Below are 19,699 nucleotides of genomic sequence, written 5' to 3'. Positions count from 1 at the left end.
TCTATTTATTTCTCTATTTAAGTTTTAAGAATGAACAGCACATCACCATTAGTATCTTTTTTCTTTTCAATCTTGCTAGCCCAGAACTTGAGTGCCTGACAGATCGCCTTTGCTAAAAAGACCCATAATTGCCCATGTCCAACAAATATTTTTAAGTAAGGCAGATGTGTGTCTAACTCAGATAAGGGTTAGAAAACTCGTTAAAAGTATATATTATAGTAAAGCAAAATTCCTTTCCCACTGCATTCACAAGAAATGTCAGTTTACTTGAACTGCATGTATGCAAGAAAGCTCATTTTTTGTAAGTGCTGGCAAAAACTGTTTATCAAGCCTTTCTGGCATTCCTGTTACTAATATTTGGAAATTAAAAGAGTGCAGATTGGTGAGCAGAAAATACAACAATGTGGGGTTCAGACACTTAAAATTAAGAGCGTAATCCAAGATGTTTAGCATTTTTGGCTAGGTAACCCAAAGTTTTGACGCTTATTCAGCATCATCTCAGTTCCAAACATATGTTGGCTCCCTAAACTAATGTGCCAATCTTAAGTAAGCAGATTTTCTTTTGGCATTGGCACATTTCATATTCCCAAGAAGTTTCTGTCCACAGGCATTAAAAATAATAAAAAATTGTTGTGAAAGCTATTTGAGAGAGAAAGCTGCCACGTTTGCCTGCTCCCCACTTCAGTCTTTATCTGCCTGGAGTGCAAGCAATTTGTCTAGCCATATTTTGTTATGTTTATCCTAGCTCTGGCACATTTACAGTTTGTTTCCAGTCTTTCTTGGCTTTTGATCCCACCAGCACAGATCTGCAAATGGAAAAAGCAGCTTAACATACAACCTTCTCTTTTAATTTTTGTTCTCTGGTAGAGTCAATGGTTAACTATTATCACCCCTGCTGTGGTTAACAGTCATGTAAGAGACAAGCCATAGATGTGTGGTCTTGAATGGGGTACAGGAAATCGTGACGAAAAGTTTAGTGGTGCTGCCCAGTCTGGAGGCGAGACCGATGAGTCTGAAGGCTGTTAGCATGGGTGGACAGCATGTTAATAGACAAAAATTAGCAGTCTTTCTATCATTCTGAGAACTGCTGTGTTTTTCCCTGCTCTTGTGCGTCACAGCAGGTAATTCGAGATGCTCTTGATGGACCAGAACACAGATCATTCTCTTGTTGATACTAAGATACAAATTGTACGGGTGCAGCACCACAAAGAGTTGAGATAGACAGGACTATCCTATCTCACAGAAAGAACTGAGCCCGTTTAACATAATTGCTGAAAAGTACCTAAAAAAATACTAGTGAAATATTTGCCTAATCAGCTGCTAATACCCAAGGATATTTAATTATTAAAACCAAACATGATAAGACTTTTAGGTTTATGAAAGCGCTGGGACTGTGCTCAGTACCGAACGATGCTCCTTGCTTTGCGTTTTTTCCATGTTTGTCTGCCATTGCATATTCATGTAGAACCTCATCTGCCTACACGACACATCCCATTTGATGAAAACAATAATCACTGATTAATAAGCAAGTCGAGTGAGCTGCAAAAATGATCAACAAGTCCATTACTCAATTAGTGAGATTTGCTTAAAAGAAAAAAAAAAATCTAGATACTGGGCTGAGTGAGATCTTTACTTGTTTATACCATGTGTATTTTACATGGCAAGTGTATTTTAAATGGCATATTTTATATTCAGCAATTTTTTCTCCATCTCCAAAATTGAACTACCAAGAGTTTTATGTAAAAGAGAAGAAATTAAAATGAAATATGAGAGTAGAGTTAAAGCAACTACTCACTTCATCTGATTTATACATTCCTGCACCCATCGGAAATTTTATTTGTACAAGTCAATAAGAAAAATTATTTGCTTATTAGGTTGAGTAATTATAATAAAAAACCACTCACTTTCTTCCCAGAAAGTGGAATAAAGAGGCCTTGAGAATGTTTTATGTGAAGTAACTTCAGTTACAAGCAGCATTAAGCAAGCAGCTTCTACCTCCTAACTAGATTTATGTCAAGAAGTTAGTGCTGGAACCCACCCATCCCATGCCAGGGATGCAGCCAAGAGCCCTTCCTCCTCCCAGCAAGACCCTGCTGCTAAGGCCCTTCCACTTTGCTCATTTAAAAGTAAAGTGAATTAGAGTACAACCAGCCCCTTCCTGAAGTTCCTCATGGGCCTGTCACTCCCTTTGATCCCTGAGCTGCTGAATCAACCTGTCGGAGCGTATCAGTTCAGAGGACCAGAAGGCAAAATGGGGAAAACAGGGTCAGACTAATGGGTTTTAACATTAATTCTGTGCCAAGACTGAAAAGATGGAAGAACGGGGCCTGGGGGGTGAAAGAGATAATGAACTGAGAGTTGATGGAAGGAAACTTAATTGGTTTTAAAAACAGAAAGTCACATTTAGTTACCTTTATTTGGGTTGAGCAATAATCTTATTTAGACAATTGGTGCCAGCTGATGACCTGCCCTACTCTTTGCTTGAACTGTTTTGGAGTCAGTGAAGAACACAGCACTGGGATGAGGCACAAAAACACGTGGCAGAGAGGAGTCTGAATGAGAAAAGGACAAAGGGAACAAATAGATCCATTAACTGATATAACAGGGGCTAATGAGAAGACAAGGGTAAGGGTGCAAGGCTGGTCTTCCCACTCACTGCTGTGCTCAACAGAGCTGCGACCAATACAGTCTTATTTAATCACGTGATCAGAAGAGAACCAGTGGTTCAGTTCAACTCAAGAAAACACCATAAAAAAGGGATGTGAATTAAAGTTAGTTAGTCTGTCACCAGCTGATCTGACCCTACCAAGAGATACTGCCTAGCAGACAGGAGGTGACCTGGAGCGACATCCTGGCTGTCTCTCCCCTCTTGGGCTGCAATGATTCACAAGCCTAAAGGTCTTCCAAGCACTTTATGATGATTATCCAGCACCATCATCTCTTAACACACCACGTATACCAATTTTACATATGGAAGAAAGACCAGGGTGTTCCAGCCTTCAGCTATAGTTCTGTAGCTGCCACCAGCAACAAGACTTGAGCCCTGTGGGAATGGCTTCAGTGCCTACATGACAGCACCTATACAAAGACTTAGCAATGACATCAGCCCTCACAGAGCACTCATAGCCAGGGTTCACGCAAGCCCCTGCCATGAAACCATCTGGAAGCTACCTCACACCTGACTGGCATGGCACGTCCCGTCTTCAGAATATACAATGATCCAAGTCGGTGCTAAAACACCCTCCAAGACTGCTCCAATTATTTAAAGCCATAATGTGATACAAATAACTAACTTGGATTTATAGACCTTTTAAGTCTTCGGCTGCCCCAAGAATGCGTTGTTGCAAGAATACTTAGGGGCAACAAACTTTTAAACAGAGATTGACTCTGTATTTGGAAAAGACTTGGCCCCAAACCAGTTCCTAATGTGGCAAAGAGTGCAATTATCCTGATGAAAGGTTGGGGATGCTTGTGCCTACAGCTGGTTCATCAAGTAATGCTGCATAATGCATAATTAAACAGTGTGTGACAGAGTGCAATGTGTGCTACAATGAACCGTTTAGGGCCTCGTCCCCCTTTGATCGCCTGGAAACACAGGAGTGAAATCACATTCAATGGCATTCAGCACCATTTATACAGAAAGAGATTCACAAGTATTATATAAAAGCATTGTAACTAATAGAGCGGTGCAGGGTGAGCAGAAAGCAAGTATTCAACTGTAATAAGGTGTAACTGCAAGAGACAAATAGCCACTAATTCTAACTGAGGTTGCACAGCAAAATGTAGGTCCTGAATTTCTGCACCATCAATTCAAAGCTTCCACAATACCTCAAGAGTTGGCACTGAGACTGAGTCACATTCTGAGCACGTCTCAAAGAACGAACCATGCACAGAAGAGCCCAACCATCTTCTGAAACACTCAAGCCCTGCAGCATTGAACACGCACACATGTTGGGTTTGTTCTACAGAGACATGAGAGCTGAGACAGGCCTCCTCTGCAGCATTTACAGACTGATGAAGTGGGGTGTGATCCCTGCATAATTCAGTACCAAGACAGGACCAGAATATAAGTATAAATTGGTGAAAAAATCTTTTAACATCACATACTACTGAGTCTTATGTTTTGAGCCCTTTTTTGGAGGAAGACAGTTAATCTATTAATCTATTCCTCTTCTTTCTATTTCAGTATCACAGTAAAAGGCTGAATCAGAACAACACTTTTGCCCCCCCTTTAATGGCCTTTCAGTTCACAACTACTTAAGAGTGACTTGGGAAAGGTATAATAGCACATGTTGTTGCCTCATCTTCACTTCGAACTGCCACCAGATATACTTTGCAGCTGTTTTATTGTAACTGGCATCCTGAAAGCTAAACAAAAAAGCATCTTAATGGCAATTTCAACAGATTTTTAATTTCCTGAGAGAATTCAGCGAGGCCATGAAGGGAGAGCGTCTTTGAAATGCAATGCTATAATAGGAATGTTTCCTTCTTTCAATCAGTTTTAGCTTTTGGAATTTGATAATGATTTCACTGAACTTTCTAAAAAACACCAAAAACTCAGCTGAAGAGAAATTAAAGAGCTTCTGCTCCTAAAACCCAGGTAGACACCCCAAGGACCTGTTTCTCTGTGGCTACCGTTACGCACCTCACAATCAAATCCAAAGAGTAAAAGTCACTTGAAGCAAAGCTGCACAAGACTGCACAGGAGAGAGAGTCACTCCTCACATTTCCCTAACAACCAACATCCCTCTGCACTCTCCAACCCTACTAGAGCTTCTTGCCCAGGAATGCAACGATCAGCTGAGAACCACAGGAAGGTGTTCCCAGTACAGGACAGCTAGTGGGAAATTTTGCTAACCATAGATTTAAAGTACAAGAGCCGTTCTGCACTGAGAACCCTTCTTTTGACTTGGCTACCCACAAAGACAAGTTGTAAGTGAAAAACAAGTTTCTTAAATAGCTGAGCTGGCAAGATTCCTCATACTACTCCATGCCTTCCTTAGCCCAAACGCATCAGTTATCCTTGCAAAACTACTATTCTAGATATTATTCTAGCATCCTAAAGACAAAAGATGTAATTGTGTTGCCTAGGAACCAACAGTGCACATTATCACAACATTTGTGCTGTTACTATTTATAGATCAGGCTGAATGGTACCCAGTGAAGACCCACATCTAATTCTCTTTTAGGAGATATACTTTTTTTCTCAGTCAGAGATAAGTGAAAAATAAATCTTATCCAGAAAGCAAATGGCAAACAGATGAAAACCCTTTGGCTCTTCACTGGAAAACCTCCCTGTGAGCAGCCCCCAAGCCAAGACAGAAGAGAAGAGGATACCAGCCAGGCAGCCTAACGAGTGCTCAGAGGCTGCAATGCCCATCAAACTGTAAAGCTGGGCATCTGGGGCTCTCTTCTGCCAGCCAGTCCTCGAGTGGTCTCAGACGCTGGCTCAGTTCACGTAGGAAGAGATAAAGGGCTGAATGTTTAGCACTGTAATCAACAAGATAAGGGGCTGCCAAGTACAAGAGTACTTCGAGTAACATTGCTGTGCTAAAAGTGTGCTTTACTGACGCATATTTAATCTGTGTGCACTGTAGAGATGACTGGATAGCCAAACAGTCTCCATTTTGGGGGGCATTTATTTCTGTTGCCAGACTGAGGCTGCTAAGGAGAACATTTCAGAAGTACTAAATATCTCCAAAAGTTACTAAGAGCTGCAGATGTTACAACTCTCCAAAAGCGAAAGCTGCTTTATAGCTTAAACCCAGACGGAGAGGTGGAGAAAGAGTAACCTCAGCTGCTGTGGCTGCACAGGGAAAGGGTGGGTCTCCCGTCACTGACATTTGCCAGGTTGAAGAAAATACCATATTAACACCAGATGTAAACAGAATTTTTAGGCCACAATAATCTCAACATTTCACCCCACCCATTTGTGACCACGCACAAACCCACTGCCTTGCCAACCACTGATAACATGGGAGAAGCAGGATAGCAAATAAAAAAGATAACCTTCAAAATACATGAATCTCAAGCAAATGTGCTGGCAAAGTGAGAAAAAAAAGGAGGAGAAAAGGTTATTTCAGGGATTTAAGAGAGAGCATACAGAATTCTCAGAGAATGCAGATTCAAGAGAAGCGCTGATAAAGTTCCTTTTTGGAGAGGCAAAAAGATTCCCTGTGAAGCATTAAGAGTGGATTGACGTCTGGCTTGCCAGATAAAGATATTCTGAGCAAACAAAACCACGTACAATGTCAGCGACAATACTGAGATAAAAACCTCAGGCACTGGCATCTTAACAGCTGTTGTACTGCAAAAGCTCCCTGCGCTGTCCTCCCATCTAGATGTATAGATATGATTTACTAATGCTTCAGTTCCGGATAACATTCAACAGGGTGATTTAAAGAATGTGTGTTATTTGCCTAGTGCCTGGTACATTATTCTAGTGGCAAGGCCTGTGTGTCAGAGCAGCGTTCCAGGGGTGGCTTCTTATGGGGTCTGAGGTCAAATTCAGCCCTGGAAAGTCAGTATCTTTCATACAGGCTTTCATGTCCAGCACCAGCTTATGTATTGCCAGGAAGAAAATACCTGTAAGAGACAGTTTTGAAGTCTGAGTCTCAGTAAGACACAGAATTGCTGAATTAAGTCAAGTCAAATTAATGAGGAGTCAGAGAGAGAGAAAGAGAGAGAACATTTTGAGCCAATGGTTTTGGTGATCCTATTTGCCACTACACAGCTTCCATCAGCCCTGCTGGCTTTGGGATTTCTAAGCTCACAACCATCAAGAGGGCACAACTGGGCCTCAGACACTTCTCACAAAGCTAGGGTGCTGCCTGTGGAAGCCAAGTTCCTTGTTTCAGTTCTAAGCATTTCCAGTATTGCACTTCAAGGCTGCATTTGCAAGAGCTGAGAAGTTTTGTAAAAGCAGGTGGATACCTCGAGTCTGGTTTACTCACTCCATGAAAACCGTACACTCTCCTTTTTTTGCCCCTGCTTCAAAGTTTCTGTCATTTGGTCACCTGCCCAGGTGAAATCATGGTGGGTCAAGTAAATTTGACAGAGCAAAACTCATTCCTGATACAGTTTATATTCAGTGGCAGTCACTCATGTTTTGCAGGGGTGAATCCAGGCCGGTGGCTGAAACAAGGAAATTGTTGCTCTCCCAGGCAGTTCAAGAAAAATAACTTGAAAAAGTGGTGAAGCATTTTTCCCAAAGGCTGAAAATCTTTTTAAAACTTGGTTATAATTATTTCTACTTGCCACCGGGTGAAAACCTAAAGACCTATTCCTTCCAATCTCACCTTTTCACTCTTGGCAAACACTTTGCTTTGGTTTTATATTAATCAATACTTCACCTGGCTGCTCACAGAGGAGAATTTTAAATAATTAATCTTCCTCACAGGCCTTTTGTCCTCAGTTTCCTTTCTTGATATTGCTCATTTTTGAAAATGTAGTCCTACCTGCATGCCTGGCTCCATCAATAAGACACTCTATCTTACTGTATTTAAGCACTCCTCAAGCTTCCACTAACAATTTTGCTTGGCTTTTATTAAAGACCAAGCGTTAGCTGGCAATAAGATTAGGTGATCCCTTTGGTGATTGAGGCTCAATGATTTACTGTAAATTATAAATAGTTCAAATGTTTCATTACGTTTATTCTTCATACAAGCTTTGTGGCCAGGTAAGCACTGACATGACATTCACTGTTAAATGACCTCATTAAACTTCTTAATTTATGTGGCGCAACACTTCACCTGCCACATTATCCAAGGACCCCTGCAATGCACATTAAACATTCAGCATCAATAGATGCTCTACCACAGTTCACCTTGTTGGGAGTGAAATTTCAGTCCCTGAACATAAGGTTGACTACCTGATGCTGTTTGTCAGAGACAATAAATAATGCAAACAGATACCCATGTAAAGTAAGAGGTTAAAGACATCAATAGCTTTCCCACAGAGTTTCGGAAGAGGCTTTCAAAAGACTTCAAACCACGAAAAAAAATCCAATAAAATTTGAAAAAATAAGGAAAACGAAGGGAAGTGCTGGTTTCATTTCTTTATGAATGCAGTGGCTGTGAGAGATCATTTCTTGAGAATCCTGAAGGAAGCATGTGACTTTTTTTTTATTTACCATCCCAGAGTAAAAGGAGGAGCAGTCACACAACTTCCCACCTCAGAGCCACTTGTAGTGATGAAGTCTGTCTTTGGTCCTTTCATCTTTTTCATTCTCCTGCTGAGAATATTCAGTGGAGCTGAATGGAGTCAAAGCTGCATAAGGCACCACATCATTCCACTTAGGCCAATATAGAACATATTGCCTCCTGGCTAAAGGGAAACACGGTACTTTTGTTTATGTCCAGACTTTGCCAGCGATTTCTAATAACAACTAGAAGCACATGGATTAGAACTTCTCTGTGTTCATGCTGGATCTACAGACTCCACTTAACAAACTAAACATTAAGGCACAAGGAAGAATAATAGGGGTTATCTGAATTTTTGTGGCTTACATATAGTTTATTTTACATGTTTTTTACTGTTTCTCTCCCAAAATTAATGGTTCTAACATTTTTTTTCCCCTGCCTTTATAATGTATGATCCTTGACATCTGTTTCTGGATGTCTCTTCTAAAGGATAAAGGGCTCCTAGCAATCGTAGTGAAGCCTGCGAACACACCAGACAGCTCCCCAGACAGATTTAGGCTTCATCATATAGCACTAACCCCACCATAAAGAATGTGTTTTTCTGACTTATAAGGCTGGATTAGCTTTTTATTATCAGAAGAGAAGTAGTAAAGGTTTCGATGTTACAGATGGAATGGCAGATGGGAAGCAAAAGCTTAATGTGAAGCAGCTCTAGACAAAAACCTATTAATCCACAAAATTCATATGTTCTTATGCAGGGAAAACTAGCAAAACCAACTGCAATATGACTAACCAGTGAGTGTAGAGTCAACTGGCCCTAGCCCATTACCCAACAAATCATGGAACGGAGTTTGAAAGAAGGAAAACAACCCTCAAGCATCCTATTTACTATTTCCTGTAAAAACAATCAGCTATCTAGGGAGCATATAGAGAGGTAATACCTTCCCAAAGATGATAAAGAATATTGATTTATAGCTTCTCCACTACAAAAATGAAATGGACTCATTTATACATTTGATGAGATAATGTTTTTCAGGGTTTATAGCTTTAATATTCCATATTTAAAAAAAAAAATTAACAGTACTTATAAATCACTGTCATTAAAGTTGCAGCACTGAAAAAGCCGTTTTATTTTTTTGTTGAAGTGACTGGTATGGAGAGGAAGTGTATTTCCATCAGTTCTGGTAAAAGAGCACTTCTGACAGAAAGGGAAGTGAGCGTTTAGACGCCTGCCCAGTTGCTGAGAGCCCACCAAGCAGCTGCTGCAATAGAGAAGCACAAGCTTCAAGGATTTCCCTCATGAAGAAATGAGTGTGTGGAATTTTTCCAGCTGAACAGCACTTGTTTAGAGGTTGAATGACTGCAAGATACCACAGCATTATTACAAAGAATCCATTAGCACCAAACTGACTACAGTCTACTTAACAAATCTTGTGACTGATCCCATTTGGCTTTGTGCTTTGATTTGTTCCACAAGGAACTAAGAGCAGTTGACACTATCACAGATCATGGCTTCAGCATTACATGATGTTTAGGGAGGATTCAACAACACAAGGTACATCTGCTGGAAGTACAATTATATTAGACCTTCAGAAATTATTCTCCTACAATTTATCTTACTTAATTCAAAGTGCCATCACCTATGTCTTCCTTTATGGTCTTGGATTACTCTACTTTTTACCATCAGTCTAGCATTCCTCACCAGGACAGTGAAGGATGGGGAATAACAAGCTAGCTTTTCCCAAGAGATATACAGAGAACTACATAGTCTCTCTTCCAAGCATAGACAGTATGTCAAAACTGCTAGGTGTTTTCCTTTTGGACACCAAAAGAATTTAAATCAGAGGCAATGTGAAATATTGTGATTTCTTAATTCAAATCAATGCAATCTCTGCGACTCTTGTGCTCTTCTCTAATATTTCAAGCCAAAATGTGTTGCCTCTCAGTACTTAGAAATGGGTACTGGCAATAAAGCCTTTTGACATTTCTAGAAAACCCTTCCTAAGACATACGCTCATGGGGTTTTTTCATTTTTCACTTCAGTGGGGATTTCTGTCTGAGTAGCAGCTTCAGGAAGGTGCCCATAATTTGAGAGAGATCTTGCGGAAACCTTATCAGTGAAAGGCAGTGAAAGAACCTAATGTATTTCACTTCTATGAGTATTAAGAGCATGTTATGTCATCGCTCATCAAAGAATTGCCCAAGAAAGTTACCTCCTCTTTTATCAATTCATTTCAACATTCAGGGAAACAGAAGTCACAAGGAGAATTTTCTCTCTTCCTGTTCTTTATGATTCTTATAGCCTAAACCCAACAGTTTAAGGACATTTGTTCTTGGAGGGGGGGTTGGGTCTTTTAGGGGTTTGATTTTTGATTGATTGGGGGGCGTGGACAGACTGTTGTTGTTTCTGTTTGTTTGTTTTATAATTGTTATTTCATTTTTACATACTATCTACTTTTGCACAATATAATAAATCTTATGGAATGCAGATGTGAGACCTGGGTTATGTAAATCCTGAAAGAATGTAATTTTGCTTGGAATCACAAGCCTTGTCATGTGGTGATACATGACGTTCTTTGCCTGATAGCAGCAGAATACAGATATTCAGGCAATGGTTGGTGCTCATTCTCTCTTGCAGGCACCCCTTGCTGGAAATAACAACTAAATACAGCAGCCCCTGCTTCCTCGGTAAGAGTGAAAAACCAGTGCTGCTAGCCTGCTTGCAGCCACGGTTCCTCCTAGATAAGCAGCAGAAACACAGGCTACAGCAGGGGCATCATCTCCTCGGCTACAGTCTGGCTGCTAGACACCAGCCTCACCAAGAGGAGTCTTCTGCTCTAAGACAAAAGGCACTGCCCCTCTGACCTCTGCTTCTTGCAGCACAGCATGGACACGTCATCCCTTATATCCTTCAATACATTATCTCCTTTAGGAGAAAAACATAAACATTCTTAAAATGCTCATTGTACCTGATTGGGTAGTCAGCAGCACTGAGGTTAATGAAGAAATCCCATGGCCAGTCATTCATCTCCATTAAGTCCCTCATGGTCTGCAGGTAGGTGGACAGAAGACTTGCTCCTCCCCAGATAGTTGCCATTCTCCAAGAAGTGACTCTCACATTTGGGTACTGGTTGGCAAACTGGAGCACTTGCCGGTGCAAGTAATTGGATCGCTTTACAGGAGAAAAAAGTAATACATTCAAGTTACTGTGTCCAAAGCTGGGCCTCTCTCCATTCACCAACCACCAACTCCGCTGCCTGACGCGCTGAGCGCTGCCTTCCCTTCCTACGGCGCACAGCCTTCTTTTGCTAAATGCTCCTTTGGAAACGTACAGAGCCGCCTCTTTTGTTCTTTTTATTAAAACTACAGTAATCATTAATAAGAGTAACTAGCTCTTATTTATCATTTGTCACCGGTAGATCCCAAAGGACTTTATCATAAAGGAGGTGACCGTCACTACCTCTTTTACAGTATGAAGTAAATTAACTGTCCTAAGACACCTCAGGTCAGCTCTCCAACCAGTGGGCCTCCACTGTCAGCCTGCGTCAACTTATCAATTACTGTTAACTAAATGTACAACAGACACAGAAAGATACTCATAAACATATAAGGAGAAATGAAGGCTGTTACATAAAGAAGATAAAAGGAAAAAAAAAAAAGAGGCTCCAAACATACAACAGATGGAGAGACAAAAAGTGACGTGCACACCGTGCAGCAGAGGTAAAGAGAAGATGAGGAAGATGACGAAGATGGGTAGACTGACAGATGGCAAGACAGGCAATTTATAACCAGTGATATATTACCTTGTCAACATGAATGTAATAAAAATGGTCTTTATGGTAAATAGCCTTAAACATGCGTTGGAGCTGCCGAGAAGCTCTGCCATGAACAACCAAGACAAATGCGATCCTGACTGGGTTGGCTGGCATGTATTCTACGGAGTCCTCATCCCACTGTACATTGTTGTTGGCTTTTCCTGTTTGAAAACAAAACACAGGACAACTCTGAGTGTATCCACAAGGCAGGTTTGCAGAGAGCAGTACACATTTGACGCTGGCTTTTTCTTCAAAAGCAGTTTCTAAGGGAAGGTGAGAACTCATGAGGGGTGCCAGGCTGTGTGCCATCAAGATCATACCCCCATCTCCTCTGTCACCACACAGGGTCATCGCCCCATGGGCCCCAGCCCTGCAGTCCTGCCTGCACGGCTCTACCTGGACGAGGCTGCATAAACACGGATATGTACCCCAAATGTTTCTGAGTCAGACCAAGCTCTACCTCGTATGCACATCTGCACCTTCAAAAGCATCGCCTCGAGTCTTCTAAGCACTGTTCAAAATATTCAAAAAATGCAAGGTCAACTTTCTCCCTGCTCCCCGAGAAATCATAGAAACATAGAATAACCAGGTTGGAAGAGACCCACCGGATCATCGAGTCCAACACCCTCCTAACCCCCATTTATCAATAGGAACTTGCTCTTGTGATCAGCACAGCTCTTCTGAGAAGCTGGTGAAACTCTGATACTTCAGCAGCTGCTGAGGATTCTCTTGACTGAGCGTTTGTTTCTGACAGCAGATGTAACCTGGAACAGTTAAATCACAACCTGCGTATCTTCACTTCTTCGTGTAGGAGAGAGACTTTTACAATCTTATTTAAAATTTATGTTCATTTTTATTTTAAAGGAGGAATTTCTGGTCTCCATTTTGTAAAGCAAACCACGATGTAAGGTTAAGACAGGATGTACTGATTAACTGAAGAACTGGAGGGACATCTTTACTCAGGAATTTTAAGTGCTTTGTTCTGGGTTTGCGTAACAGCTCTTCAATGCAAAAACCTGAACACAAAAACCTGCTCAGTTCTACTGTTTCTCCCGCACAGCTGAAGCGCTTCCCAACACACGAGCTCAGGGCTTCTGCACAGCACCAGGGACAGAAAAGGACCGTGGAACAGAGAACCTGCTTGCAAGGAGAACTGGCAGGGGAATGAAGGGCAATTGCAACTGCTAAAACAAACCATTTTTCTTCTAAACTGCTCTGATTTCCCATCTCTGGACTCAAATATTTTTAGTGGCTCTCATTACATTTTTGGATACCTCTCTTCTAAAATTAGTGGCTTTCTACAATGATATGTAGAAGGTGAGGGGAATGTAAAATAGCCATATCGTGGGTTTTTTATTTTAAACTAACTTGCTTTCAATACCCACACTATCATTTATCTTGCAATTAATGTGAATAAAATCCTCCCAAATTTTCATCTGAAATGTCAGTTCACTTCATCAGGTTTCTCTAATGAATTCCTGTAGCAACTTGTTTTCCTCTCTGCTATTTTCCTACCCTAACCCTCTTTTTCCACCTGTTCTTTCCTTGCTTCTCTTTTAGATTCAGGTTTTTACAGCCCCATTTTCCACCTGCTTCTTTAATCTAATCCTATTCTTGGTTGCCTGGAATTTCACGAAGGTAAGAACGTTGCATTCTTTCCATATGTCAGAATATCTGTTACTTCTGCTGCATATAGTGCTGCTTCCCTGGTTTTAATCTGTGGCTGATTAGCACCCTCTATTTTGCAGACTACTCCACTGATAAAGAACCAGCCTGGTTTGCAAAGAAGATTAAATTGGCAAGAAACAGTCAACTGAGGATCCACTTACTAAAAAATAAAACGGGACTTCAGAACTCTGTAAACCATCCCAAGATCTAAATAGCTCGAACCAAATTTTTTGTAGCCCTAGTATCAAAGGGCATTTACTTTGCTATCCTACACTGAAACCAAAACGTGGCATTCTGCTCTGTGACCCAGAGCCTTCCATAAACCTATGGAGAAAAGCAGAAATTGCCCTTGTGGCTTCGTGCTCGAAGCATGTCAGGAATGACATTAACGTGTACAGGCACATCTGTTTTTGCAGGTAACGGGAGAACCTCAGCTCTAGCGCAATTCCTACTTGCACTTTGTAGACCCCAGAGAAATCAATAAAGAGTTTAATCTTCTACTACTGCAGTATTACCAAGTGCCAGAATAATACATATAGTGCAATCATTTTAATATTTTTTGTGGTGTCATGTTACGCTCAATCATCCACCAGTGTAACTCGGAGCCAACCTGCTAATCTTTTACTTCTATTGCTAATTAATGAGATCATCAGACTTCTCTGGCAGCATGAAGCAATCTTTTAATGAATTTTGCAAACCATATTACTTTTTCTATATCAATCCATCAATTTTATCCTCAGCTTGGTATTGCCCCGGCCATTCAACAGAACATCTCTGCACAGAGATACCTGGATGCTGCTGACTTCATCTGAACAGAGCTGTGTGATACGTGTACTCTGCCTTGGTAGCGTGAATAAAGATAGAGGACATCAGAAGAGTTATTGCTGTGTAGTTCAGCACACTATTTACAGCTTTTACATCCAAAAATGCAATCAGAAGCTCTGTTATTACAGCGGGAGCACTAGCCATAATCACTCAGAAGAGGCAGAGCTCTGCAGTCCCTACCTAAGCTCACAGGAGCAGCCCCATTCCCTTCACCGGACCATTTCTGAAGCAGCCAGCTGAATGGTAGATGCTGAACTCAAGATTTCCACTATAAACTCCTTCTTTTCAATTGCTCACAATTCATAACAACACAGCAGGTTGAAAGTTTCTAGGTTTGGTTTTTGTCTGAAAAAGTTCTCCATTTTAGTTCGAGCAAAACCAGTTTTGCATTGTTAAAATGGCAGAACTCAACCCAGATCTGTAATGTCAGTGAGTTTCCCTTTTTATATGAAATTCTGCAGGGATGCAGAGCTGCTTCGCAGTCCACAAACCCACTGTAGAGAAACTCCCAGGGATCTCCTGGAAGGAATTGTCCAGCTGTGAGGCAGTGGCTCTTTTCCTCAGACTGCCCTGTGCTTACACTGTCACCCTCTGAAGTGATTAGAGCAGACTCCGAGTGCCCACGTCAGCAGCCCCTTTGTTCCAGGCGAGGGCTTCTGCTCAGCATGGAGAGAACATTACTGAAATCTGTCTCTTTAATGTTAAGTGGACTAGTCATTGAGTGGTTGTAAATTATGTGTCGCTGCTTCCTGCCTACCTGGCATTGATTTTTGCTTATGGGTTACTTGATCATATGAACTTACAGAGGATCAGAAATTGCTTCTGTAATTCATGGTAGAGCCTGAGAATGAAAAATACTAGAGCAGGGTTGTTGAGATAAAACTCCACTGCAAAAAAAAGTTGAATATCCACTTCTCAATGGCAGCATAATTTCTGACATTTCATCCAAAGTGCTGAATGCCAACTCAGAGATAAAAACATGGGTAACAGCAAGTTTAAGAAAAACTACAGAACATAACCACTGACATTTCATTTTGTAAACCATTAACATCCTCCTTGAGTTCCTGTGCCCTGGAGACAGTTGCATAGATCATCTCGGACGATTTCACCTCTCCTACTTTGCTGAGCAACTTAAAACCCAGTGAAAGACGCCAGATGTATGACCAATCACGTTAATTATCTTCATCAGGAACTTCATTTGTTTCGCTGGAGTTGAAACCCAGCCCCAGTTTGACCCGGGCAGTAGGTGTGCTCAGTTCAGCCGGCACACAAAGGTGCTGACTCCCTGAAATGCTGAACATAATCAGCTCATGCCACTTAGAGGCACAGGAACGCGGGCGAGGGCCTTGCAGGGAGCAGGATGCGTCTGTGATACCCACAGCTCCGTGTGGCCAGTGGTGTCAGTGTATGCATTAACCAAAATCACGTGTGCTGCTCAGCCCACCTTTTTGTGGATACCCGTATTTGTGCTCTGCATCCCTGCAGAATTTCATATAAAAAGGCAAACTCACTATCATTACAGATTTGGGTTGAGTTCTGCTGTAACCCCCGTACTGGAGAGATTTCCACCTTGTCCATGAATAGAAAACTAAAGTGCATGAAAGAAGGAAGTCGTGAAGATAGAGGACACATGTACAACTGTTTCATATTCAGAGCTGCATCATAACAAGACGAATTGTTTCTATGTTTTCCCCAAGAAGAAAAAAAGATAATTTTCTGGTTTGGAATTTGAAAGAAAACATTTCCAACCCAACATTTCCAGCTTTATCGTCCTTCTGCTATAGCTCTTTAACATTCTTGCCGCACGCACCACTTCCAAGACTCACTCAAGAATTCACTGGGGCAGGTATCATCTGTTAAGAAAATCCAGAAAAATGCCCTGCACTAGAAAACTTCATGGTTATTTTTGACATGATCTGGAGGATTGACTGCAAATGAAGAAATGCAAGAACCTCAAGAACAAAGACAGATTTTTTTTTTTTAATTACAAAATCCATGAAAGCAGTTGGGATAAGACAAGACTGTTCCAAACCAATCTCGATACAGAACTGCAGGCTCTGTGTATGCACGTACATGCGCGTGTGCTGCAACAGCACATTGATATCCACTACATTTCAAACAAAACCAGGCAGCTTTTGGTTTGAAGCAACCTGCCACATTTAAACCAAAAACTTCCTTGTCTCTTGCAGCCAGTCTCGTGTAGGAACTGCAACCATTTTTATGATTTGCAAATGACCAACTAATTATCAGATACTGTTATACTGCACTTTCAACACACACTAAACTTAATTTACTGCGATACTTATCTAAGCAGGCCAATAACCTCAGTAACAAGCTTGCTTTTCTGCCTATTCTAATTATGGAAATAGCAGCAGTCCTGGGAGACAAATCTAAATTATTTGTAGTTTTGCTGGAGTGTGTTAGCCAAGCATTTTCTCCCTTTTCCCACTGACTCTCATGAATAAATAACACTCAAAAGCAGCAGTAAATTAATTAATGTTGAATTAGAATGAATTTCCTAATAATAATATTTATCATATCAATTAACAGCCAATTAGCACATCACGATCAGTGTTATTAGGGTGAATACAAAATGCCTTCTAAGTGAGTGTTAGGTTATTTTTACTATATTCAGTGGCATTACTGAACTTCAGAGAGGTAATATAAAACAGATCCAACAACAGACAAATACTCCTTGCAAAGACTATTCACTCCCCTTGCATATTATACATTAGTTCAACAACATTTTGGGAGGTAACACTCCTGGTAACTACAAAAACCAAGACTGACTACTATCTACAGGTAGCTGTACCATTACAGCCCTAAGAAAATGCTCTAATAAAAGAGATGTTTTTCCAGCTTGGCTCTCAGGACTAACCAGCAGCCCATTCAGAGTGGGATCCCCCAGCTCACAGTTGAAACTCATGGAAACCAACCAGCTAAAGACAAACCCCAGCAGTAACCCCTGAACCCGCCTGGTTTATCTCAAAGGATATTGCTAAGCAATGGAATTCCCAAATGACTCGAAGCAAATCTCCTGAGCAAGAAAGCTGCAGAAGTGTGGCCATTCAGTTTCTGCAAGCTTTCCCCTAAAGCATCTGTGATTTCTTGCTACCTCTGGTCAGCAAAACCAGTGCTATAGAGGACACGTGCTCCAGTGTCAGCAGATTCACTTCCAGCTCTGCAGCTCCCGTGGCTCAGCTCAGCTGGTGCTCCCAGCAAGGCCAGGACACTTCCAGTCCCCCTGCTTGAGCTTCCCCAGCTTGTCACCCACTTGAAGGCTCCTCAGGTGACAAAGTCCTTTTGGTGGGCAGAAATGGAAACAATTAGACAGGAATTAGAGGACTAAATACTTTTCAAAGACCCATGCCTTCCTTTAATATTGGCCCTAATCTATAGGATCATTTTACTTTTCTCTGTATTATGTGCATTAAACAAGTTAAATCCGTGTAATTCAAATTTGTAAGTACATAACCTACCCTGACGACCTCACACTTCCCATATAAAATACTTCTCATTTGTTCCAGAAGTAGCACACGAATTATCGTTGATCAGTTCTCATACTTCAAAAAAGCTCGCTATGATACTTAAAGGGTGAGCGTGTATAATTTTACCCAACACAGAAGAAAAAGACAACCAATCTTCTTTTAGTATATTACTTGTCAAGCAGAGAAACGCAACAAAATTATATCATGACATTTCCAACAGCAAACAGACTTGCCTCTAAGAAATTAACACTGGTTCCTTTGTCAGACTTCAAAAGATTACTCACGTGGTATGCTGAGTTACAACAGCATTTGAATAATAAATAACTCTGCAGTACTTCAGCTGGATTTTGACATACTTGGGCAGGTCAAAACACAGAAGGATGGATGCTTGTTCTCACACAGGCCACCTTAATACAGCAAAATTTTGATTAACCTGGAAAACGTTCCAGAGGTAAGTACGTGCATTTTTAGAAAGAAGAGGCACTAGTGACAATAAGCACTCTGGATTTAATTAAAGTGGAGGATTTTGATCTATATACTGCGTATTACAATCTACATCTCTCTTCCTGGAGATTGCAAAGGTAGGGCTGGGCTCTCCTACCTGCCTAGATAGCTTTCCAGAAGCTGCTTCTGATCAAGAGGGATTAGTCAAGAAGGTTTAAGAAGAAAAAACCACTGGGCATTAATCCTCTAAACATTTCATAGCCAACGTATCTTTACTAAAATCCCTCTAATCCAATTAGGGTCCCTTGAAAATCATATCTTGAATTCCACACTTCATTGTGACAGGTTCTGTGTGAGCAGAACCTTTACAGGAGAGCTGCTAACTGCCCTCTCTGCCTTCCACCCTGCCCTGCCCCGGCCCCAGCGGCCACGCGTCCCTCACACGAGCCAGGGCGACTATTCCCAGCGTTTCAAAAGCAAGCTTGCCACACACAAGAGAGATCTGAGATATTATCATCTCTTTTCATTCAAAACCATATATAATTAAACACACACGTGGCGATGAAGATAGAATTCTAAGTCCCCATTTCAGTTACTCAGAACCATCACTAATAAGAGCGAGCGGACTACAGCCTTGGGAAGTGCGGGCGCTGGCCTTTTAACATTCATCCCTCTGAACCAACATGTAAAATAATTCCTAATGTGATGTTTCGCAAGGAAGGAACAATTTACTGCTTGTTAACTGAGCTTGACTTTTTAAATGTTCTCATGAAAATTACTTGGATTGGTTTTCACAAGGATATATATTCACACTTACATTTATGGGTAGAGAACAGAAAGAAAGAACGTAATAAACTTGTTGCTAAAATAAAGGACTTTCACTCTATTGCCCCACTGCAGTATGAAAAGATCTCATTAACACACCATTAGAGGAAAACAAACAAAAATCAAATTGCTGGCAATGGAAAATGTTCAACAAAAGCAAAATAAAACAATTTTTCTGTGTTTCACTAGACATTCAGTTTTGTTGTTTAAAAAATCCCATTGTGCAGAAAATGTCATTTTATTGACTTAAATTGACTTGCTGTTAAAAGCACCTAGGGAGAATCTGCGTGTGAAATACATTCTTGCAATAATATCATAATTTATAAACTAGAGCTATTAACTTCTCTCAGATTTTAACAAAGCCATGATGCCCTTGGATGTCAAGAAGCTGCTTTGACAGAGCCCGCTCCATATCACAAAACACGAATATCTATACAATGTTTTAAAAAAAGAAAAGTAATGCTGACCTACCACAGACAAAAGTAACAACGGA

The 19,699-nt window shown here is 41.0% G+C and overlaps 1 protein-coding gene across 2 annotated transcripts in view; it reads right to left on the bottom strand.

Moving 5' to 3' along the window:
* The window catches only part of XYLT1 (xylosyltransferase 1), a 159,007-nt gene that overhangs the window by 46,527 nt on the left and 92,781 nt on the right, over positions 1–19,699 (bottom strand). For both annotated transcript variants that reach the window (XM_069870335.1, XM_069870336.1), the window contains exons 3-4: positions 11,945–12,117; positions 11,111–11,313 (exon numbers count right to left, since the gene is read on the bottom strand). In XM_069870335.1, the coding sequence (XP_069726436.1) occupies positions 11,111–11,313; positions 11,945–12,117 (376 nt within the window). The remainder of the gene's footprint in view (positions 1–11,110; positions 11,314–11,944; positions 12,118–19,699) is intronic.

This window comes from Phaenicophaeus curvirostris, chromosome 16 (assembly GCF_032191515.1).
Source record: "Phaenicophaeus curvirostris isolate KB17595 chromosome 16, BPBGC_Pcur_1.0, whole genome shotgun sequence".
Lineage (NCBI taxonomy): Eukaryota > Metazoa > Chordata > Aves > Cuculiformes > Cuculidae > Phaenicophaeus > Phaenicophaeus curvirostris.
Note: the sequence above shows the minus strand (reverse complement) of the source record. Positions and strands in the feature narration are given on the sequence as shown.